The sequence below is a fragment of the Solanum dulcamara genome, chromosome 2 (assembly GCF_947179165.1).
Source record: "Solanum dulcamara chromosome 2, daSolDulc1.2, whole genome shotgun sequence".
Classification (NCBI taxonomy): Eukaryota; Viridiplantae; Streptophyta; class Magnoliopsida; order Solanales; family Solanaceae; genus Solanum; species Solanum dulcamara.
In genome coordinates, this window is record NC_077238.1 from 81385940 (window position 1) to 81404593 (window position 18654).

Here is an 18654-nt window from a genome sequence, read left to right on the forward strand (position 1 = left end):
GGAAAAATATGCTCTTAGAATATGCAATTGTCAACAAATCCAGCAGTATTGGCTCTTTGTTACCTCAAAGTTTCAAAAAAAAAATAATCTTAAAGACCTATCAAGTCCATTTAGTGTTCCAAGTCCATTTTTCCCTCTTCTATTTAAACTCTCTTATCATAACTATTATTCTTACACCAAAATATTCACATAACTTTCTTTAGCTACAAGATCAAGAATCACTACTCTTTCGTTTCGATACAAAAAAAAGTTTCTTTTTTTCACAAAATGGCAATTCTTGACATGTCTAAGAGAGAACCATCATCACCATCGACACCACAAAGAGCCAAGAAGAGCCTATTCTCTTTCGCGAAAACCAATTCATCCCTCTCTTCCTTTTCTAGTCATATACCTCCTCAGAAACCTTCACTGACATTCTCACGATCTATCATGGAAGAGAATATTGATATCGCGGACACCATTATTGAAAAATGGGATCATAAAGAGTCGTCATATGAAAAATTCTCTTCACTTTTTCAAGAAGACAGAAAAGAGGCCAAAGAATACATTCAATGTGTCAAAGACTTAAAAAAAGCTATGCATTTTCTTGTTACACAACATTCAACTTGTAACAAACTTGTACTTGCACAAAACTTGATGCAAAAGGCCATGAAAAGACTAGAAAAAGAATTCTACCAAATTTTATCAACAAAAAAGGAACATTTGGATCCAGAATCAGTATCAAAGTCTAGTCGATCCTCACACTTATCGAGGACAATTTCAGTTGATTCGGAAGAATCAACTGACTCAGGAAATGAGATTCAGCATGCTGGTGCTGAATCCATATCCGAGGCTGAACGTCTTTCTGTTCTAGCTATGTCTGATCTCAAAATGATCGCGGATTGTATGATTGGCACTGGCTATGCAAAAGAATGTTGGAAGATATACAGGATCATCAGGAAATCCATTGTAGACGAAGGACTATATCGTCTTGGAATTGAATCGCGTAGCACAACCTATGTTAACGCGATGAAACCAAATGTTCTCGAGCATCAAGTCAAGCATTGGATCAATGCATCTAAAATCGCGGTGAAAACACTCTTCTATGGAGAGAGGTTTCTTTGTGATCACGTTTTCTCAGCCTCGAAAACAATCAGTGAAACATGTTTTACTGATCTAGCTAAAGAAGGCGGAATCAATCTGTTTAAATTTCCATTGCTAGTTGCAAAGACGAAGAAATCACCTGAAAAGATTTTTCTCTTACTGGAATTGCACGAAGCAATGACTGAACTCTTGCCAGAGATCGAATCAATCTTTTCATATGATTCGATCTCAGCTATCAAAGTTCAAGTCCTCTCAATATTAAATAAACATAAGATCTCTGTTCTAAATATCCTCTCTGATTTCGAGCTATCAATACAGAGAAATTCCTTGAAAACACCAGTTCCTGGTGGCGGAATTCATCCATTAACCAATTCTGTTTCCGATTACTTAGCTTCATTAGCAAGCTACAACGGAGTCCTCTCTGATATAATATCTGACTCCACATCTTCCACACAATCCATATTTCCTGAAACTTATTTCGATAATCAATCGATCAACGAGACATCCAAAAATTCATCAGTATCTGCTAAACTTGCTTGGATCGTTCTTGTCCTTCTTTGCAAACTCGATAGCAAAGCAGAGCTGTACAATGACATCGCGTTATCCTACCTCTTCTTAGCTAACAATATCCAATTCGTTATCGAGAGGGTACGTACAACAGGTACCCTCAAGGTAATATTGGGTGACGAATGGATATTGAATTTGGAGAGAAAGGTTAAGTTGTATTCAACAAAATACGAAAATGTAGCTTGGACTAAGGTGTTTATGTGCTTGCCTGAGAGTTTAGATCCCTCCATTTCATCCGATACGATAAAGGAACATTTCAAACGATTCAATGAATCGTTTGAAGAAACGTATCGGAGACAGAAATCGTGGGTTGTACCTGATGGGACTCTACGAGACGAGATCAAAGTATCCATTGCAAGAAAATTGGTGACTGTTTATAGGGATTTTTATGATTACTATATGGTTGTGTTGAGTGGGCAAAAAGATTTGGAGGTTTTACTAAGATTTTCACCTGATAATATTGGGAATTTTTTGTCTGATTTGTTTCATGAAAATGTAAGGTCAGGGAGTTTGTTGTCATTATCATCAACTTTGCCAAACTCATGTGTTTGGCAATGCATTTCTTATTAATTTGGTCATCATCATTGACAAGAATAATGTATACCAAGTATTGCATGTTGCTCGAAATTTTCAAAAATGTTATGTGATCCTTGAAAAGTTGTGTATTTTTGAAGGATTTGATACAGGTGTGGCGACGTTTCTGAAGAGCTCCAAGCAACATAGACTACAAGTTGTTGAATTCAATTCTAAAAGTTCTCTCCTTGAAAAATAAGTAAATTGTGCCCCTGATTGCCCATGAGTTCTATCATGAATCGAGAAGTATTAAACAAATAAATGTTATTGCCAAAGAGATATACTAATTGTGAAGGAAAACATTGTGAATTTAAAAGTGCTCATCTAGACACCTCTATGAATGAATTTGTTATTTTTTTTCAAGCACCGCCAGATATATCATACTAACAATATTAATACACCTAAAAGCAACAAATCATTTGTCCACCTTAGCAGGAAGGGTGCCAAGATGAACTAGGCCTCAAAAAGGTCTCAGATGACAAATAAACACTTTAACTTTGAGAGTGTATATTTAGACGTAATAACTGACAATTAAACACTCCAACTTGTTTTTACTGTGTCTCGTGGGCAATCAGTCGATATTGACGTGACACATAAATTTTGGAGGTACTTAGATGATCTTTTTTTTGTTAGTTATTGGAGTGTTCAACCGACATAGTGAAGACAAATTGAAGTGTCTTGATGTGCATATTCAAAGTGTAAGTGTTTAATTCTCAATTGAGACCAATTTTGAGTGTATGTTTATATATTATACCTATAAAAATATGCGTGATGCATTATGATTCGATATGAAGTTTAAGAAGAATTTTTTAAAAAAATTTATGATTTAAATCAACTAATAGATATTTATATGATTATAAATCATCTTATTAGATAAATAAAAAATTAACCTTAAATTAATTTCACATATATAAAATATATATCATATTTTAGATAACTAAAACGAAAAATGAATTAGTTGTTGCTGGCCGTCTATTTTGACCAAAGCTGGCATGATTGTGCTCTCTATTTGCTCAAAATGTTTTTTTTTTCCTTTCAAAAATAAAATAAAATTCTGTCCATACAAGAGAAATATTTAGTAGTAGAATTTCACATATTAATTAAGGAAGATTATAATAACTGAATTGTTTTCGGAATATCTACGAAAAAAATCTTATCATTGTCTAATTCATGTATTATAATTTTGGACTATTTTGTTCATGAATCAAACGATTTCTTAATGTATGTATTCTTATTTCATAGACATAATTTAATACATATATTATTTAAAATTGCTAATTACATATTAATTAATTAATTAGTGATACTATGATTATTTTTTTTCAAATATAAACAACTTAATACTCCATAATTTTATGAAATTTTTTTATGCTGAGATTAATTTTCTAATGCCTTCAAATGACAGGTGCTTGACCTTCAATCTACCGAGTTTGTATGAAGTAAAAATCGGACTTGAGATTTGAGAAAATTAAGACGCGATACGTAGCACGAAGAATATGTCAAAAGTGACTTAGAAGAAATAATATCAAATGTTATCCTCAGAACGTGACTAATAAGGGTAATTCTATTGATGAAAAATCTGAAGTTTAAGACAATTAGAATCGGTATCATATTACCAAAGCCCGAAAACTCCAAAAGAACGGAATCAAACACCAAGTTGCAACCGAACAAGATACTTTTGAGATAAGTTGAAGAGGCTAGTCCTGTGAAAGAGTCCGAGATCTCTTTCAGACTTTCTAAAGAACTTGAGATCTTCGCCAGACATTATATAACGAATCAGATAACAGACTTAATAGGGGTGAGATTCTCGAAAGGTGCTTCATAGAGAATACCTATAAATAATCTTTTACCTACTCCTTGTAAACCATCTCAACTTTATTCATTCACTTACAATACATTGTTATTCCTAAGTTCTTTAGCTTTGAAAACTCATATGATTCCATTAATTTGAATAATGTCAATAGAATCAAGCTTATTCAGTAACATATTAGCTACCAACACCGAAACTCAAGCTTATTTTATTTACTTAACTTATCATTTCATGTCAATTTTAAAATTGTTATTTTTGTTGCCTTGTTCATATTGATTAAGCTAGCTACGATATACAAATCACATATTTTTATTATTTCAGTCTATGTATTTTTATATCACGTCTATAAAATCATCCGTATCTTAAATTCGAATTTTAAGGGTAAATAATGTTTAGAGAGAATAATTATTGATTGATTCTTTTTACATAAACTAAAAAAAAGAATTATAAATAAATAAATAAATCATTTTCAACTTGCTAATTTCTCAGCACTTTCCTCAATTCTGTCTTCTAGTTCTTTTTTTTTTTTTTTGCTTTTTAATTTAAAATATGTTTTATTCTTCACTTTCCTTTGCTCTTTCCCTTTTTCTCATTTCTCAAATCTGAAAACTCTCATTTCTTGACTCTCCGTTTACTTCAATTCTTCTGTGATTTTCTTCTAATTTTTTTTTTCTTCTTTAAAGGATGGCTTCTCCTGTGAAAGAAGGTAACTCTAACCCAAATCTCTAATTTTCAATTAAATTGAAAAATAATAATTCATAATTAATTTGATCATCGAAATATCAGTAGCTAGTAGAATTTATTTATTTATTTATTTTTTTGCTTTTTTGCTGTATTAGCTCAAGATTTAGTTATAAGTATATGGGTATTTTGTATCATAGATTTTCATGTAGGAAAAATGCTTCTTTTTAGTAGCTAATTTTGGAAATTTCAGTGTTTTTATGCTTTATTAGCTCAAGATTTAGTTATAAGTATATGGGTATTTTGTATCATAGATTTATATGTAGGAAAAATGGTTCTTTTTAGTAGCTAATTTTGGAAATTTCAGTGTTTTTATGCTTTATTAGCTCAAGATTTGGTTATAAGTATATGGGTATTTCGTATCATAGATTTATATGTAGGAAAAATGGTTCTTTTTATTAGCTAATTTTGGAAATTTCAGTGTTTTTATGCTTTATTAGCTCAAGATTTAGTTATAAGTATATGGGTATTTTGTATCATAGATTTTTATGTAGGAAAAATGGTTCTTTTTATTAGCTAATTTTGGAAATTTCAGTGTTTTTATGCTTTATTAGCTCAAGATTTAGTTATAAGTATATGGGTATTTTGTATCATAGATTTTTATTTAGGAAAAATGGTTCTTTTTATTAGCTAGTTTTGGAAATTTCAGTTGTTTTTTGCTATATTAGCTGGGAATATAGTTTAAGCATATGGGTATTTCGAATTCGATATTAATATGTAAAAAAAAATGGTTCTTTAGAAAGAGAAAATGATCCATCGAATTATCAGTAGCTAGTTTTGGAAATTTCAGTGTTCTTTTTATTTCATAGATCAAGATTTAGTTATATGGGCATTTCGAATGATCCATCGAATTACCAGTAGCTACTGGGAATATAGTTTAAGCATATGGGTATTTCAAATTCGATATTTATATGTAAAAAAAATGGTTCTTTAGAAAGAGAAAAATGATTCATCGAATTATCAGTAGCTAGTTTTGGAAATTTCAGTGGTTTTTTTTAATTTCTTAGATCAAGATTTAGTTATAAGTGCACGGGTATTTCGTAGTGTAGATTTATATGTTGGAATGGTTCTTTTTATTAGCTAATTTCGAAATTTCAGTGTTTTTTTGCTTTATTAGCTGGAGATATAGTTCTAAGCATATGGGTATTTCTTAGTAGAGATTCATATGTAGGAAAAGTGGTTCTTTTTAAGTACAAAAAATTATCCATCGAATTATCAGTAGCTAATTTCGGAAAATTTGGTGTTTTTTTAGCTTTGTTAGCTCAAGATATAGCTATAAGTATATGAGTATTTAGTGGTATAGATTTATATTGAGATGAAGACTTGAATCTAGTGTACTATGTTATAGTAAAGTACCTTCCAACAACAACATACCCAGTATAGTCCCACAAGTTGGGTCCGTAGAGGGTAGAGTGCACACATATCTTACTTCTACCTTGTCAGGTAGAGAGGCATTGAGTTGTACCTTGCATATGTACAAAATCCTAACTCATGAGCGACTCACTGTTGTGTGATTTTTTGGATTATTTAGATGACAATAAATCAATCAACTATTCTAGTTGGGCTAAGCTATATCAATCCTTGAAATTGGGTCAATGTAATTCCAATTCTAAAAAGAATGGCCATTTGGATGGCAATTTAAAAAAAGGAGGAGAAATGAAGTTTATAAATTCAATATATGAGAATAAATTATAAGTGCTCATTATGCTTCAAATTTCAATAGTGTTCAGTTATGAAGACTTTGTGATGGAGTTGATTAGTTATAAGTGGTGTTACAAGATTCTTGATTATCTAATACTTAGTTCTGTTTGTGCATGTACTAGGTGAGAGAGACGTCGAGAAAGGATTGATTACTCCAACCCCAAGCCATAACCCTCTAGCTGAGCCATCACCAACCCCATCTCCATCTTCTGCAACAGCACCAGCTTTAGTGCTTTCCAATTCTGGCAAGAGAATTGACCAAGCAGGCAAAAAGAAATATGTAAAACAGGTGACGGGAAGGCACAATGACACTGAGCTTCATTTAGCAGCTCAGAAAGGTGATCTAGCAGCAGTGAAGCAGATACTTAATGATATTGATACTCAAATGGTCGGGACGCTGAGTGGCGATGACTTCAATCAAGAGGTTGCGGAGATCAGAGCATCTGTAGTGAATGAAGTGAATGAATTAGGAGAGACAGCACTCTTTACAGCAGCAGCGAAGGGATATCTTGAGGTGTTGAAAGAATTATTAAAGTACTGCAACAAGGAAACTCTTACTAAGAAGAATCGGTCAGGATTTGATCCTTTGCATATAGCTGCAAGTCAAGGACACCATGGTGAGGATCTTAGATTTCTTGATCATTTGACTTATATATATCCCTTTACCCTTCAGCTTAAGATTTGACAATGTACTTGTCTTACTTTACATCGAAAAAGGGAAAGTATGCCTTGAAGTTGCAATGTTAATAACCAGTCTTAGCTTGCCAACCAGGATGTTTCCTTAGTTTGTTGGTTCACTTGGTTCTATGTAATACTTAAACAAACACTCAAACTTGGCCTCGGTCGGCAAGTAAGCACTCCAACCTTGAGAGTGCATATCTAGAAAACTCAACTTGGTCAAAATTGGCAACTGATCACTCCAACTCATCCCCACTATGTCTAATTGACACCCGACGTGGACGTGACACATAAAATTTTGAAGGTGTCTAAATGAACTTTTTGTAAATTGAGTGTTCAATTAACACAATGGAGAGTTGAGGTGTGTAGATATGCATACTCAAAGTTAGAGTGCTTAGTTATCAGTTGCCCCCCCCCCTCCGCGCCAAAAAAAATTAAAAAATCCCTTACTTGTCAAAAGAGAGTATTAACCTTGAAGAGATCTTGTTTTAGAATCTCATGCCATCAGTCTGAGCAGAGCTGATGCTGGTTGTTATTGAAGGTTCGGACTTTTATTGAATTGACTTACTGCAACCTTGTATGTGCCAAAAATGCGTGTGGAGAATTATGCAGTAAAACATTCGGAAGAAAAATTCTGCAGTTCAGTAAATAACTAAATATTGAAGATGGATAAGTTTCATGGTGCCAGAAGATATTAATTATTGGACAAAGACTTATTTCTGCATTCTTATGACAGGAATCGTCCAATTGCTGTTAGAGCATGATACCGGACTAAGTAAAACATTTGGCCCATCAAATGCTACCCCTCTTATAACTGCTGCCTCAAGAGGACATATTTCAGTGGTCAATGAACTGCTGTCAAAGGATTGCAGCTTGCTGGAAATTTCTCGATCCAATGGTAAAAATGCATTGCATTTAGCTGCTAGACAAGGGCACGTCGAAATTGTCAAGGCCTTGCTTGACAGAGATCCGCAATTGGCAAGGAGGACGGATAAGAAAGGACAAACTGCATTGCATATGGCTGTAAAGGGAATTAGCTGTGAGGTGGTGATATTGCTTCTCGAGGCTGATGCTGCTATAGTTATGCTTCCAGACAAGTTTGGCAACACAGCATTACACATAGCAACCCGGAAAAAACGTGCTGAGGTATATAATATGTTACTCAAACATGAAATATTTGTGTAATGCTTCTTCGCCTCATCCTCATCCCCATCCACACCAAATACGACTTCACTATCCCTCTACTGTTCTCCTTTTGTAATGCATGGTGTGCTGCAAAGCATGACACAAAGTTACTATTGCGTGTGACGGATGAGAAGAAAATTATTCTTAAATTGTTGATGTTTCTCTTTCCTTATTAAAAATGTTATTGTTAAATTTGGTTTATTGAAGTATTATGGTCAAGTTTGTTGGTGCATGCCTCTAAGATTATACAAAATTTTGATCACCATGTGTGCGATTGTTACAACAATCGTGGTCCTTGGTCACTTTGTTTCATCTTGATAATGAAATAATGCATGGTATCCATTCTTTTGTGCTACCTGAACTACTTCCCGTCTTGCTTTTAAGATCTGATCGTTGCAATTTACTTGGCCTTCCCGTCTTGCTTTTAAGCTCTGACTGTTGCAATTTACTTGGCCTTTATCACCTCTTTCATCTAATGATATTGTGAGCGGTTTATCAATTTAAAACTTTTGCTGTGCAGATAGTAAGAGAGTTGCTACGCCTGCCTGATAGTAATGTTAATGCACTGAACAGAGATCACAAAACAGCCCTTGACATAGCTGAAGATCTTCCGCTCTCTGAGGAATCCTCAGAAATAAAGGAGTGTCTATACAAATATGGAGCTGTTAGAGCTAATGAATTGAACCAACCAAGGGATGAGTTGAGGAAAACTGTCAGTCAGATCAAGAAAGATATTCACACACAGCTTGAACAAACTAAGAGGACAAATAAAAATGTCCACGGAATTGCTAAAGAGCTTAGAAAGCTCCATCGAGAAGGGATCAATAATGCAACAAATTCTGTAACTGTCGTTGCTGTTCTATTTGCCACAGTTGCCTTTGCTGCTATTTTTACTGTGCCTGGAGGTGATGATGATCATGGAGTGGCTGTGGTTGTGACCACTGCTTCTTTTAAGATCTTCTTCATCTTCAACGCCCTTGCACTTTTTACATCTCTTGCTGTTGTCGTAGTTCAGATTACGTTGGTTAGAGGAGAAACAAAGGCAGAAAGAAGAGTTGTCGAGGTAATTAACAAACTGATGTGGTTGGCTTCTGTCTGCACTTCAGTGGCATTTATGGCATCCTCTTATATAGTGGTCGGTCGTAAGTATGAGTGGGCTGCAATATTGGTAACAGCAGTAGGGGGAATAATAATGGCTGGGGTTCTTGGAACCATGACTTACTATGTGGTACGATCAAGGAAGAAAAGGTCGATAAGGAAGAAGGAAAAGCATGCTAGAAGTGGTTCCAACTCATGGTACCACTCCGAGTTCTCTAATTCTGATATCGACAGGATTTACGCCCTTTGATGTGGAGAGTTTCAACTTGATGAGGAAACAAAATGGTTCCACTGTTCTATGTAGTGATACGCGAATTGTGGACGGATGAGCAACTCCTCATATCCTTCCTTCCATCCTATTATGAGCAAGTTAATCCCTGCACCTGGAGGGAACTGCAAGTTTCAAATGAAGATGATTGATCTGTTCATATTTGGAAAGGAGGTTCCATTTTACGCGTCATCCTGTCAACCAATAAGGTTCCTTTCCCGAGCTAGAATGATGGCGATGTATAATTCTAAGCTAAACTCATTGAACTGTAGATTGTAATTTTTGGCAGGAGATCTAAATTTTCCTATTTGATCTAGAATGGGAAAGGTTATGTATAAAAATATTCAAAAAGTTATCATCTGCCACTGTGTATTTAACTGGCTGACTTTATGGAAAAATTCCTATGTAAACCACATGTTGTATGAGTGCCTGTGTGGTCAATTGCATCTGAATTTTCTGGTGTGATAGACTGAGAGTTGCATTTGTCTTGAGAACAGAAAGCGGTAAAAACTTCTCTTATTCGGTCACCAAGGAGTGAGGGTATTTATGCTTGTCGTGTTCTTTATATAGACATCCGAGACTAGGGGTTCAATCCCTTGAGTTGTATGGATGAGAATTTGACTCCATGACCATTTGAACAAAAGGTGGTTATATAGTTCTAAATTTCTTCTTGTTCCTTTGAATTTGAAATAAAATATAATATGAAAATTGGTGTTATAAGGAACAACTGTTATAATAAAGTTTGACGATATAATAAATTTAAATTATTGAAACTTCTCATACAAAACAAAATGGATAAAGGGCAGTCCGGTGCACTAAAGCTTCCGCTATGCGCAGGATTCGGGGAAGGGCCCGACCACAAAGATCTATTGTACGCAGTCTTACCTTGCATTTCTGTCAGAGGCTGTTTCCAAGCTTGAACCCGTGACCTACCTAAACAAACACTTAAACTTGACCTCATCTAACAAGTAAATATTTCAATTTTGAGTATTCACACTAAACAACTCTCAACTTATAAAATGATCAACAGACTGTTAGAAATGTTCACGTAGAAGCTCCTCTTTCATCTGCAAGTATAGACTTCTTTGGATCTCATCTCCAAAATTACGTGTCATGTCAATATAGATTATCCATAAGATAAATGGGAACAAACTGAAGTATTTAGTTGCTAAATAAACACTCATATTAAAGTGCTTATTCGTTAGCAAAACTAAGTTTGAGGTCTGTTTACGTATTATGTCAAAAGAAATGTTTCACACATTTTGAAATTTTCCGGAAAAAGTGTATAGTACAATAGTATAAATACAAAAAAATAGATGGCGTTCAGAAGAAAAAATTGAGCATAAGAGTTCACTTGCCAAGGCTTCGAGGATGGTACTCGTACATGTGAGGCACAGCGGCGGCGGCGGCGGCAGCGACGGCGACGGCGAGTTTCTCTACGACACTGAAACGACTTCAACAATTGATGAAATCGCCAAAGACATTAACGAAATCGCGAATCTCCAATCGAAGATTCAATGCTTCGCCGTCGAATTCGAGCCTCATCTCTCTAAGCTTCAAGGCGATCCTAAAGGTATTTACAATCAAAATTACTAGTAATGTCGAAATAATCATTGATTAGTTGAAGTTGTTTATAGCTTTTGCTTCAGAAATTAACTGTTGAAATTCGAGCTTTATCTCTCTATGCTTCAAGGCGATCCAAGAGGTTTTTACGATCAAAATGCTAGTAATGTCGAAATAATCATTGATTAGTTGAAATAGTGACAGTTCTCGATCCTAAGCTTCAAGGCGATCCTAAAGGTTTTTACTATCAAAATGCTAGTAATATCGAAATAATCATTGATTAGTTGAAGTAGTTACAGCTTTCGATCCTAAGCTTCAAGGCGATCCTAAAGGTTTTTACTATGAAAATGCTAGTAATGTCGAAATAATCATTGATTAGTTGAAGTAGTTACAGCTGAAGCTTCAAGGCGATCCTAAAGGTTTTTACAATCAAAATGCTAGTAGTGTCGAGATAATCATTGGTTAATTGAAGTATTTAGAGCTTTCGCTTAACTGTTAAAATTGTCAATGCAGTTATGCCTCTGGTGAGAGCTCTCTCTGAAGCTACATTTTATGCTTCAAAGGTCTGTTTCTGTATCGCTTTATCATTTTCTCTGAAATGCTATTTATGTAATTAGGATATTAATATCATGATGTTTTTTCAGTTTGAGAAACTTATAGATTAAGGTGAGCAAATACTTATGATGTTATTGTGGACATTTGTTATCCCTCTGCACTATTCATATGTATGTTCAAAAATGTATGACATCACATAATTGTTGTTTATAATGTGCTGGTGTTCAGCCAACTTAAAATCAGATAATCCACTGAGTACTGGCCAGCATGCATATGCAGGGGTGATTCTATCCTCCAAGGCTTCAATTCCATTCTCCAAGGCTTCAATTCCATTGTTTATATATTCATAAAACGTTCACCATTTTTGAGCACCCAAGGGTGTGGCCTAGTGGTCAATGAAATGGGTTGAGCATCATGAGGTCTTAGGTTCAAATCCTAGCAGAGACAAATAACACTAGGTGATTTCTTCCATATGTCGTAGTTTTGGTGGACAGAGTTACTTGGTACCTATTGCTGGTGGGAGCTAGCAGGTATTCCACAAGGAATTAGTCGAGGTGTGCGAAAGTTGGTCTGGACATCATGGTTATAAAAAAAAGTGTTCACCATTTCTGAAAATTTAAATTCATTGAACTATTCATTCAACTAGATGTGGTGTTTTCTCTATCAAATGATGTTTTTGCTCTTATTTTAATATCGACCACTAATGTAATTAATAATATACAAGTCAAATTAACATAGTTGACTACCCAAGGGTGTGGCTTAGTGATCAATGAAGCGAGTTGAGCTCCATGAGGTCTCAGGTTCGAACTCCAACAGAGAATTAACATTATTGACTATGTATCTAGTCACACACTATCATAATATGAAACAAAGGGAGTTTTACAATGAGGTGAGTTTATTCCTCCTGGCTTTATATCCTGTTGTTTATTTCTTTACATACAAAGCAGAGACTGATGGATTAAGGAAACAACTGAAAAATGAAGCAATTGAAAAAATGAAGCAGAAAGTCTAGATGGCTGATCATCTTTAACAATGCCACAAATATTAAACTAGTTTTGACTTCTGATTTCTGTTATTTCTGTTATTATTTATTACTTTCTATGCTTTGATTACTCTATTTTACCTGTGACGCTTTCATTATTTATTTAATCGTTATTTGTTATTTGTATTTATTTATTTGTATTTATTTGTTATCTATTCATTATTTGTTTGTTGTTTTTCTCATAAAGCTTTTAATTTCCTATTCTTATCTAACATTTTTTTATGCATTTATGCTTTTACTGAGCCGAGGGTCTCCAGGAAACAGCCGTCCTACCTTGGTAGGAGTAAGGTCTGCGTACATTCTACCCTCCCCAGACCCCATGTTGTGGGATTTCACTGGGTTGTTGTTGTTGTTGTTGTTGTTGTTGTGCTTGACACTATCTTAAGGATAAGATGCATGTAAAGGTTTTGAAGATTTTTATCGAGTCTTGCAACAGATGTTTTTGCATCCTTGCATTTGGTGGTTCAAATGATGTATGATAGGTTCCTTTGATCTCTGTCTGTTGAAATGGATTACAGGATCAGGTTAAACATAACAAGCCTCTATCACTTTATGTGCTAAGAGATCACACAAGAAGCATTGAGAAGGAATTTTTGGTAATGCATTCAGTAATGGGATTATCAAGTTCCGATTTACAGCAGTTCTTGTCAGGTATGTTCATAATCACTTATTTTAGCTTCCTCTCTCTTATATGCTTTCGTTCAATATATAAAAGTTCAGGACAAGTGCTCATGTTTGAGATTTTATGAGTATATCGTATCAGTGACTTAAATTCAAGCTCCATGATTACATGTTATTGTTGGTAAGTAAGTCCATTGTTCTTCATACCTCTGGATAGAGACATAATCATGCGGTTGCTTGTTTATTTTCCTATGTCAAAATCAGTATGATGACAAGATTCTGGATACTTGCCCTTTTTCTCCAAAAAGAAAAAACATTAAAGCTTCTGAACCACTAGATTATTTGATCTCTGGGCAAATGAAAGTGAAGCCATTTAAACTCTCGAGTGAACAAGTGAATAGAGCAATTCTTTATTATGGTTCCTCTTGATATTTGTCCTACAAGCTTTTTAAAGTGAAACTCTAAACAATCAGCAATCATGAATGAATATATGATTCTACAGACTTGCAAATCCTTGAAGAAAACACAGTACAACTTTTATGGGCAGGAAAAGAGCTCACCAGAGGGAAAAAGTTGTGCGACTATATAGGAAGAAATGAGAAGACAAAGGTACATAATTTTTTTTCTCCACCTCACAAGGATATATCAGTACACTTAACACTCTATCTGCTGGTGGCAGATCGTAATCAGGTTGCAGTCACCTATTCCACCTCCTGCATCACTCTCTGGTACTTTCTTTTCCTTCCCAGAATGATTATTATTTTTTTGGCATAATACATAAACAGATGCTCAAACTTGACATCAGTTGGCAAGTAAATAACTCCAACTTTGAGAATGCACAACTAGACACCTCAACTCGTCTTCACTGTGTCAATTGAACACTCAATGATCATCTTGATACCTCCAAAACACGTCAACGTCGGGTGTCCATGAGACATAGTGGTGATGAGTTGGAGTGTTTAGTTATCAATTGAGACCAAGTTGAAGTGTCTAGATGTGCATTCTCAAAGTTTGAGTGCTTACTTGCCTTCTAAGGCCAAGTTTGAGCGTCTATATTTATGTATTATGCCTTCTATTTTTTGTTGACGTTTTTTTTTTCTGCGCCTTTTTTTTTTGCCAAACATAAAAAGAAAACTTGATGCATTACATTTTATTTTATTTTGAAGGTGGAGAAAAATCTTGAAATAAATGATGTTGTCTGGTCTTTGAATGACTTTCAAATCGGGAAACACACTCTTCTTGAATAGCCTTCTTGTTTATGGATGTGTTCTTTCCTGTCTGAGCTGCAAACGTTTGTGACTTATTGGGATTTAACTGCCTGCTAGTTGACTACATATTACTGCACAACATACTCAGTGTAATCCCATAAAGTGGGGTTTGGGGAGGGTAGAGTGTACGCAGACCTTAGCCCTTCTGCGTATTACTGTTGAATGGAAACTATTTATCTACCCCTTGCATCTCAACTACAACCACTATTCCGAGTGTTCTAAAGCTTAATACGCTTCAATTCAAACTCGGTGAATCCAGTCATTAAATCTCTCTGTAAATTTGTACCCGAACGTATATTGCTTTTGGAGTTTCTTCTTCCAAAAGGTGTCTTATTTCGGGTAGTTATGTCTGATTCCTTATCTTTATACTGTTGTGGTTTGTGCTCATCATGTTGCTTAGTTTGATGTACATATTATAAAAAGTGCAATGAAGATGATTTGAACTTTTAGTTCTTCTATCAATTGTTTGTGACTGAGTCGTAGGAGTTGTAGTTATTCTTTTGATTCATCTAATGGTCCTACTTCTTGAGACAAGGAATAATATAGATGTGTAGACCAATAAATTGTACTAATGCTTGATGAACTAGAGAGGACAGAGACATGAGTGAAATGATATCATAGCAATGTTTTGATATTCTCCGGCGACATGAACCAAAAATAATGTTTTGATTTTTCATTAAAATACCTTAATGGGCACCCCATGAGTGGCCTAATAGTTAATGAAGTGGGTTGATAATCATGAGGTCTCATGTTCAAATCTTAGTAGAGAAAAAAATACTAGGTGATTTTTTTCCATCTGTTTTAACGTTGGTTGATTGAGTTATCTGTTGTTGATGGGAGGTGACAGGTATTCCGTGAAATTCGTCAAGGTGTGTGAAAGTTGACTCGGACACCACGATTATAACCAAAAAAAAAAAAAAACTTAATGACCAGAAGAAGTGGTTCTATGGAAATATTGAATATTGAGTTCCATTATATAACAAACCAGACCCATTTTTTGAGTTCACAATTAAGAAAATAGATTTTGCTTCGATCTCAAACTTGTGGAGGCCAGCTATATAATAATCCTATATATTCATTGTCTGATTTAGGTCCATTCCAATATTATTCAGAGAACTCATAAAAATGGTAGTTCGGTGCACTAAACTCCAGTTATACGTGTGGTCCAACAAAGAGTTAAAATCACAAGGACCTATTGTACACAGTTTTATTCTGCATTTCTGTAAGAGATTATTTCCACAGCTCGAATCCGTGACCTCTTGTTCACATGACAACAAACTACTTCGATTTTTTAAATGGAAGTATGTCATCCTCTGGTAAATGAAAGGATGATATAAAAAATATCCTTAAAGTCTTAGCTTTTACGAGTGTCTTGAAAATTAGAATTAGTGGTGATGCTTGATCTAATAACTTGATAGAAAACACTCAGAAAAAGGAAAATCGACAACTTTTAGTAAACTTTTTTGGTATTTGATTCTCTAAACACTGAGGGATATTGGTGGGGAGAAAGTGTTTCTTGTAAAATGCTTATCAGTGTATTCCTAAGTGCTCAACATCATCAATGAATCTTTACAACAATGTTTATTTTGGGTCTAATTTTTGTTCAAAATCTGGCTGACATTTTCACTTAGTTTAATGGCTCGATACACACCCACTTGAAATTCAAAAGACGATTCTTATTATTCTCTAAAAGCAACCTTTTCTTCTATACCAGACCAAGATATACAAAAATTAAAGGTATGTTTTTTTTCCTCCTAATACTGTTAGAAAAGTTGTTTATAAAAATCTGGCCTTCCTTGTTCTCAAGGATTTGGTGTGGTGGTAAGGAGCAAAAACGTGATGTGTGGATAAGGTGCATGTCGGATTCAGTTCTTGATGTACGCAAAAAACTTGATATTAAGTGGAGAAGAGTAAAGAGGAACACCCATTATCCACGTAGTTTCCAACCATACATTAGTGATTTCTTGGTTGTAAGAAAAAAGGTTACAAAGATTTGCAAGGAATTTTGGATCGATGAAGAGGGATCAAAATATGGTAGGAAAACCCCAAATTGTTGTGAATGGGAGATACCATTGAAACTAGTTTTTCTCGATAAGGATAGGTACAAAGTCACTCGGCTAAGAGTAGAGTGTACAACCATAATCTTGATACTCTAAGCTATATGTAGCCCTTATAAATGACTTGCAAGGAATGTCTTGAAATGAACAATAACAAGAAATTCAGTGTAATCTCACAAGTCGGATGAATTTAAAAAAGTAGAGTATACGCTGAACGAACTATAAAAAAGAGACAGAAATAACAAGTAGAAACTACAACAACAAAATGTTGAACCCAAACATTTAAAAAATCGTACCGAACCAACTGATTATAAGTAAATAAAAGAACTCCTCCTTAAGCTTATTGCTATTGGAACCATTTGTTTATTTAGCTTTAAAATGAGTTAAGTAATTATAACATAATCTAATGCATAAGCTATTCTTGAGTGCCACACAAGTGGGGGCTTTGCAATCAAAATTGATGATTATTTTTTGGTATTTCATTTTATTATAGTGCCATCTCTATTAATATTTTATTTTATGATGACTCTAGACATTTTTTTTCTTCAATAAATAAAAAGATTTGCTATCATTAGTCTGTGATGATAAGAGATAATATATGTATTAAACAAAAAGTTATTATACACGAGAAATAAAGAGCAGAAAGTATTCAATATTAAGTTGACACAAATAACAGAAAGGGAAAAGCGTCAAAAATACTCACCAACTATTTAAAATAGGTCAAATTTATCCCTTGTTACATTTTTGGGTAAAAAATACCCCCCAACTATCGCAATGGACCAAAAATCCCCTTCCTTCTAACCGTTATTCACAACGGAAAATGGATCAATTTTTCCCTTGAACCTAGTTATGGACCTTTTTTATGATATCGAAAAAAAAGCTCAGCGACTTAATTTTTTGTTACGAAACACTAATTTAGTGACTCTCTATGATACTCAAGTAAAATTAAATAATTTATTTGTTGCCAAAAATTATTTAGTACCGTTAAGGAAATAAAGTAAAAATTTAGTAAACATCTATGAAATTAACCTCTTTAATTTAAATAGATTGCTGAAAGTACTAATCTGAAATTAAGCAAAGTGACCCAGTATGAAGGGAATCATGTATGATATTTAATTAAAAATAAATAATTATTGATGTACTTTAAGGACCATTAAGCAACTATCTTTTTTTCTGCCTTCATAGATTCTTATTCTATATAAAATCATCATTAGCTTCATTTATTTACACATTAAACTAATAACACTAGTAATTTATTACTTAAACTTAGTGTTGAAGCATTGTAATTTTAATTTTTAGCAGTCAAAAGACAAATTCATTCAACAAGGAGGATACTCTATTTTATTTTTTCATTATGCTCAAAATAGATTTTTATTAGTTCATCATTAAGAGTATTATTTTTGTTTAATCATTTCGTATTCAAATTTTATTGGATCGACTAATTTGAATTGCCCCGTGAAGGACCACTCTAAAGGGAAAGCCTATGTTTTTTTTACCTGTAGTTCCTCCATTCCTCGAACTCGAACCAAGAACTTTGGTTAAATTTGGAGGAATCTCAGAAACACCTCCATCTCGTGACACTCCTTAGCTATGCTGCTCAAACTCTCTAAAAATGTTGCAATAATCATGTCAGATACTCTAAAAACGCTTACCTAACCAACGCTTAAATCCGACTTTACCCAAAATTTTCTGGTTCACTCCAACACTCCCCACTTGTCCGACTATAAATGGATAGCTTTTGGAGGATGCAACACACATTTGTAATATTTTGAAGCGTCAAAGCAACATAGTGGTAGAATAATTCTTTATTAATGATAAGCAACTCTTTATTATTGTCATTTTAA

At 34.2% G+C, this 18654-nt stretch overlaps 2 protein-coding genes and 1 pseudogene across 2 annotated transcripts; all 3 read left to right on the forward strand.

The window, feature by feature from the left end:
• The first annotated feature begins 21 nt into the window (after positions 1-21).
• On the forward strand, positions 22-2408 carry LOC129881045 (exocyst complex component EXO70H1-like; annotated as a pseudogene).
• Positions 2409-4595: 2187 nt separating this feature from the next.
• On the forward strand, positions 4596-10169 carry LOC129881046 (ankyrin repeat-containing protein ITN1-like). Its single transcript, XM_055955367.1, has 4 exons — positions 4596-4739; positions 6598-7092; positions 7890-8299; positions 8859-10169. Exons 1-4 carry the CDS (start codon positions 4718-4720, stop codon positions 9684-9686), a joined length of 1755 nt encoding a protein of 584 aa, XP_055811342.1. The 5' UTR covers positions 4596-4717; the 3' UTR covers positions 9687-10169.
• A 761-nt stretch (positions 10170-10930) lies between these two features.
• On the forward strand, positions 10931-15209 carry LOC129881048 (uncharacterized). The gene is made up of 6 exons (XM_055955368.1): positions 10931-11277; positions 11781-11830; positions 13383-13515; positions 13988-14094; positions 14165-14213; positions 14652-15209. Exons 1-6 carry the CDS (start codon positions 11076-11078, stop codon positions 14666-14668), a joined length of 558 nt encoding a protein of 185 aa, XP_055811343.1. The 5' UTR covers positions 10931-11075; the 3' UTR covers positions 14669-15209.
• The last annotated feature ends 3445 nt before the right edge of the window (positions 15210-18654 follow it).

Excerpts from the sequence above, each read along its gene's own strand:
- LOC129881046 (XM_055955367.1), top strand. The coding sequence starts at position 4,718 with ATGGCTTCTCCTGTGAAAGAAG. Across the intron at positions 4,740-6,597 it reads GGCTTCTCCTGTGAAAGAAG|GTGAGAGAGACGTCGAGAAA; the intron begins GTAACTCTAACC and ends TGCATGTACTAG. Across the intron at positions 7,093-7,889 it reads TGCAAGTCAAGGACACCATG|GAATCGTCCAATTGCTGTTA; the intron begins GTGAGGATCTTA and ends TTCTTATGACAG.
- LOC129881048 (XM_055955368.1), top strand. The coding sequence starts at position 11,076 with ATGGTACTCGTACATGTGAGGCACAGCGGCGGCGGCGGCGGCAGCGAC. Across the intron at positions 11,278-11,780 it reads GCTTCAAGGCGATCCTAAAG|TTATGCCTCTGGTGAGAGCT; the intron begins GTATTTACAATC and ends TTGTCAATGCAG. Across the intron at positions 13,516-13,987 it reads TTTACAGCAGTTCTTGTCAG|ACTTGCAAATCCTTGAAGAA; the intron begins GTATGTTCATAA and ends ATGATTCTACAG.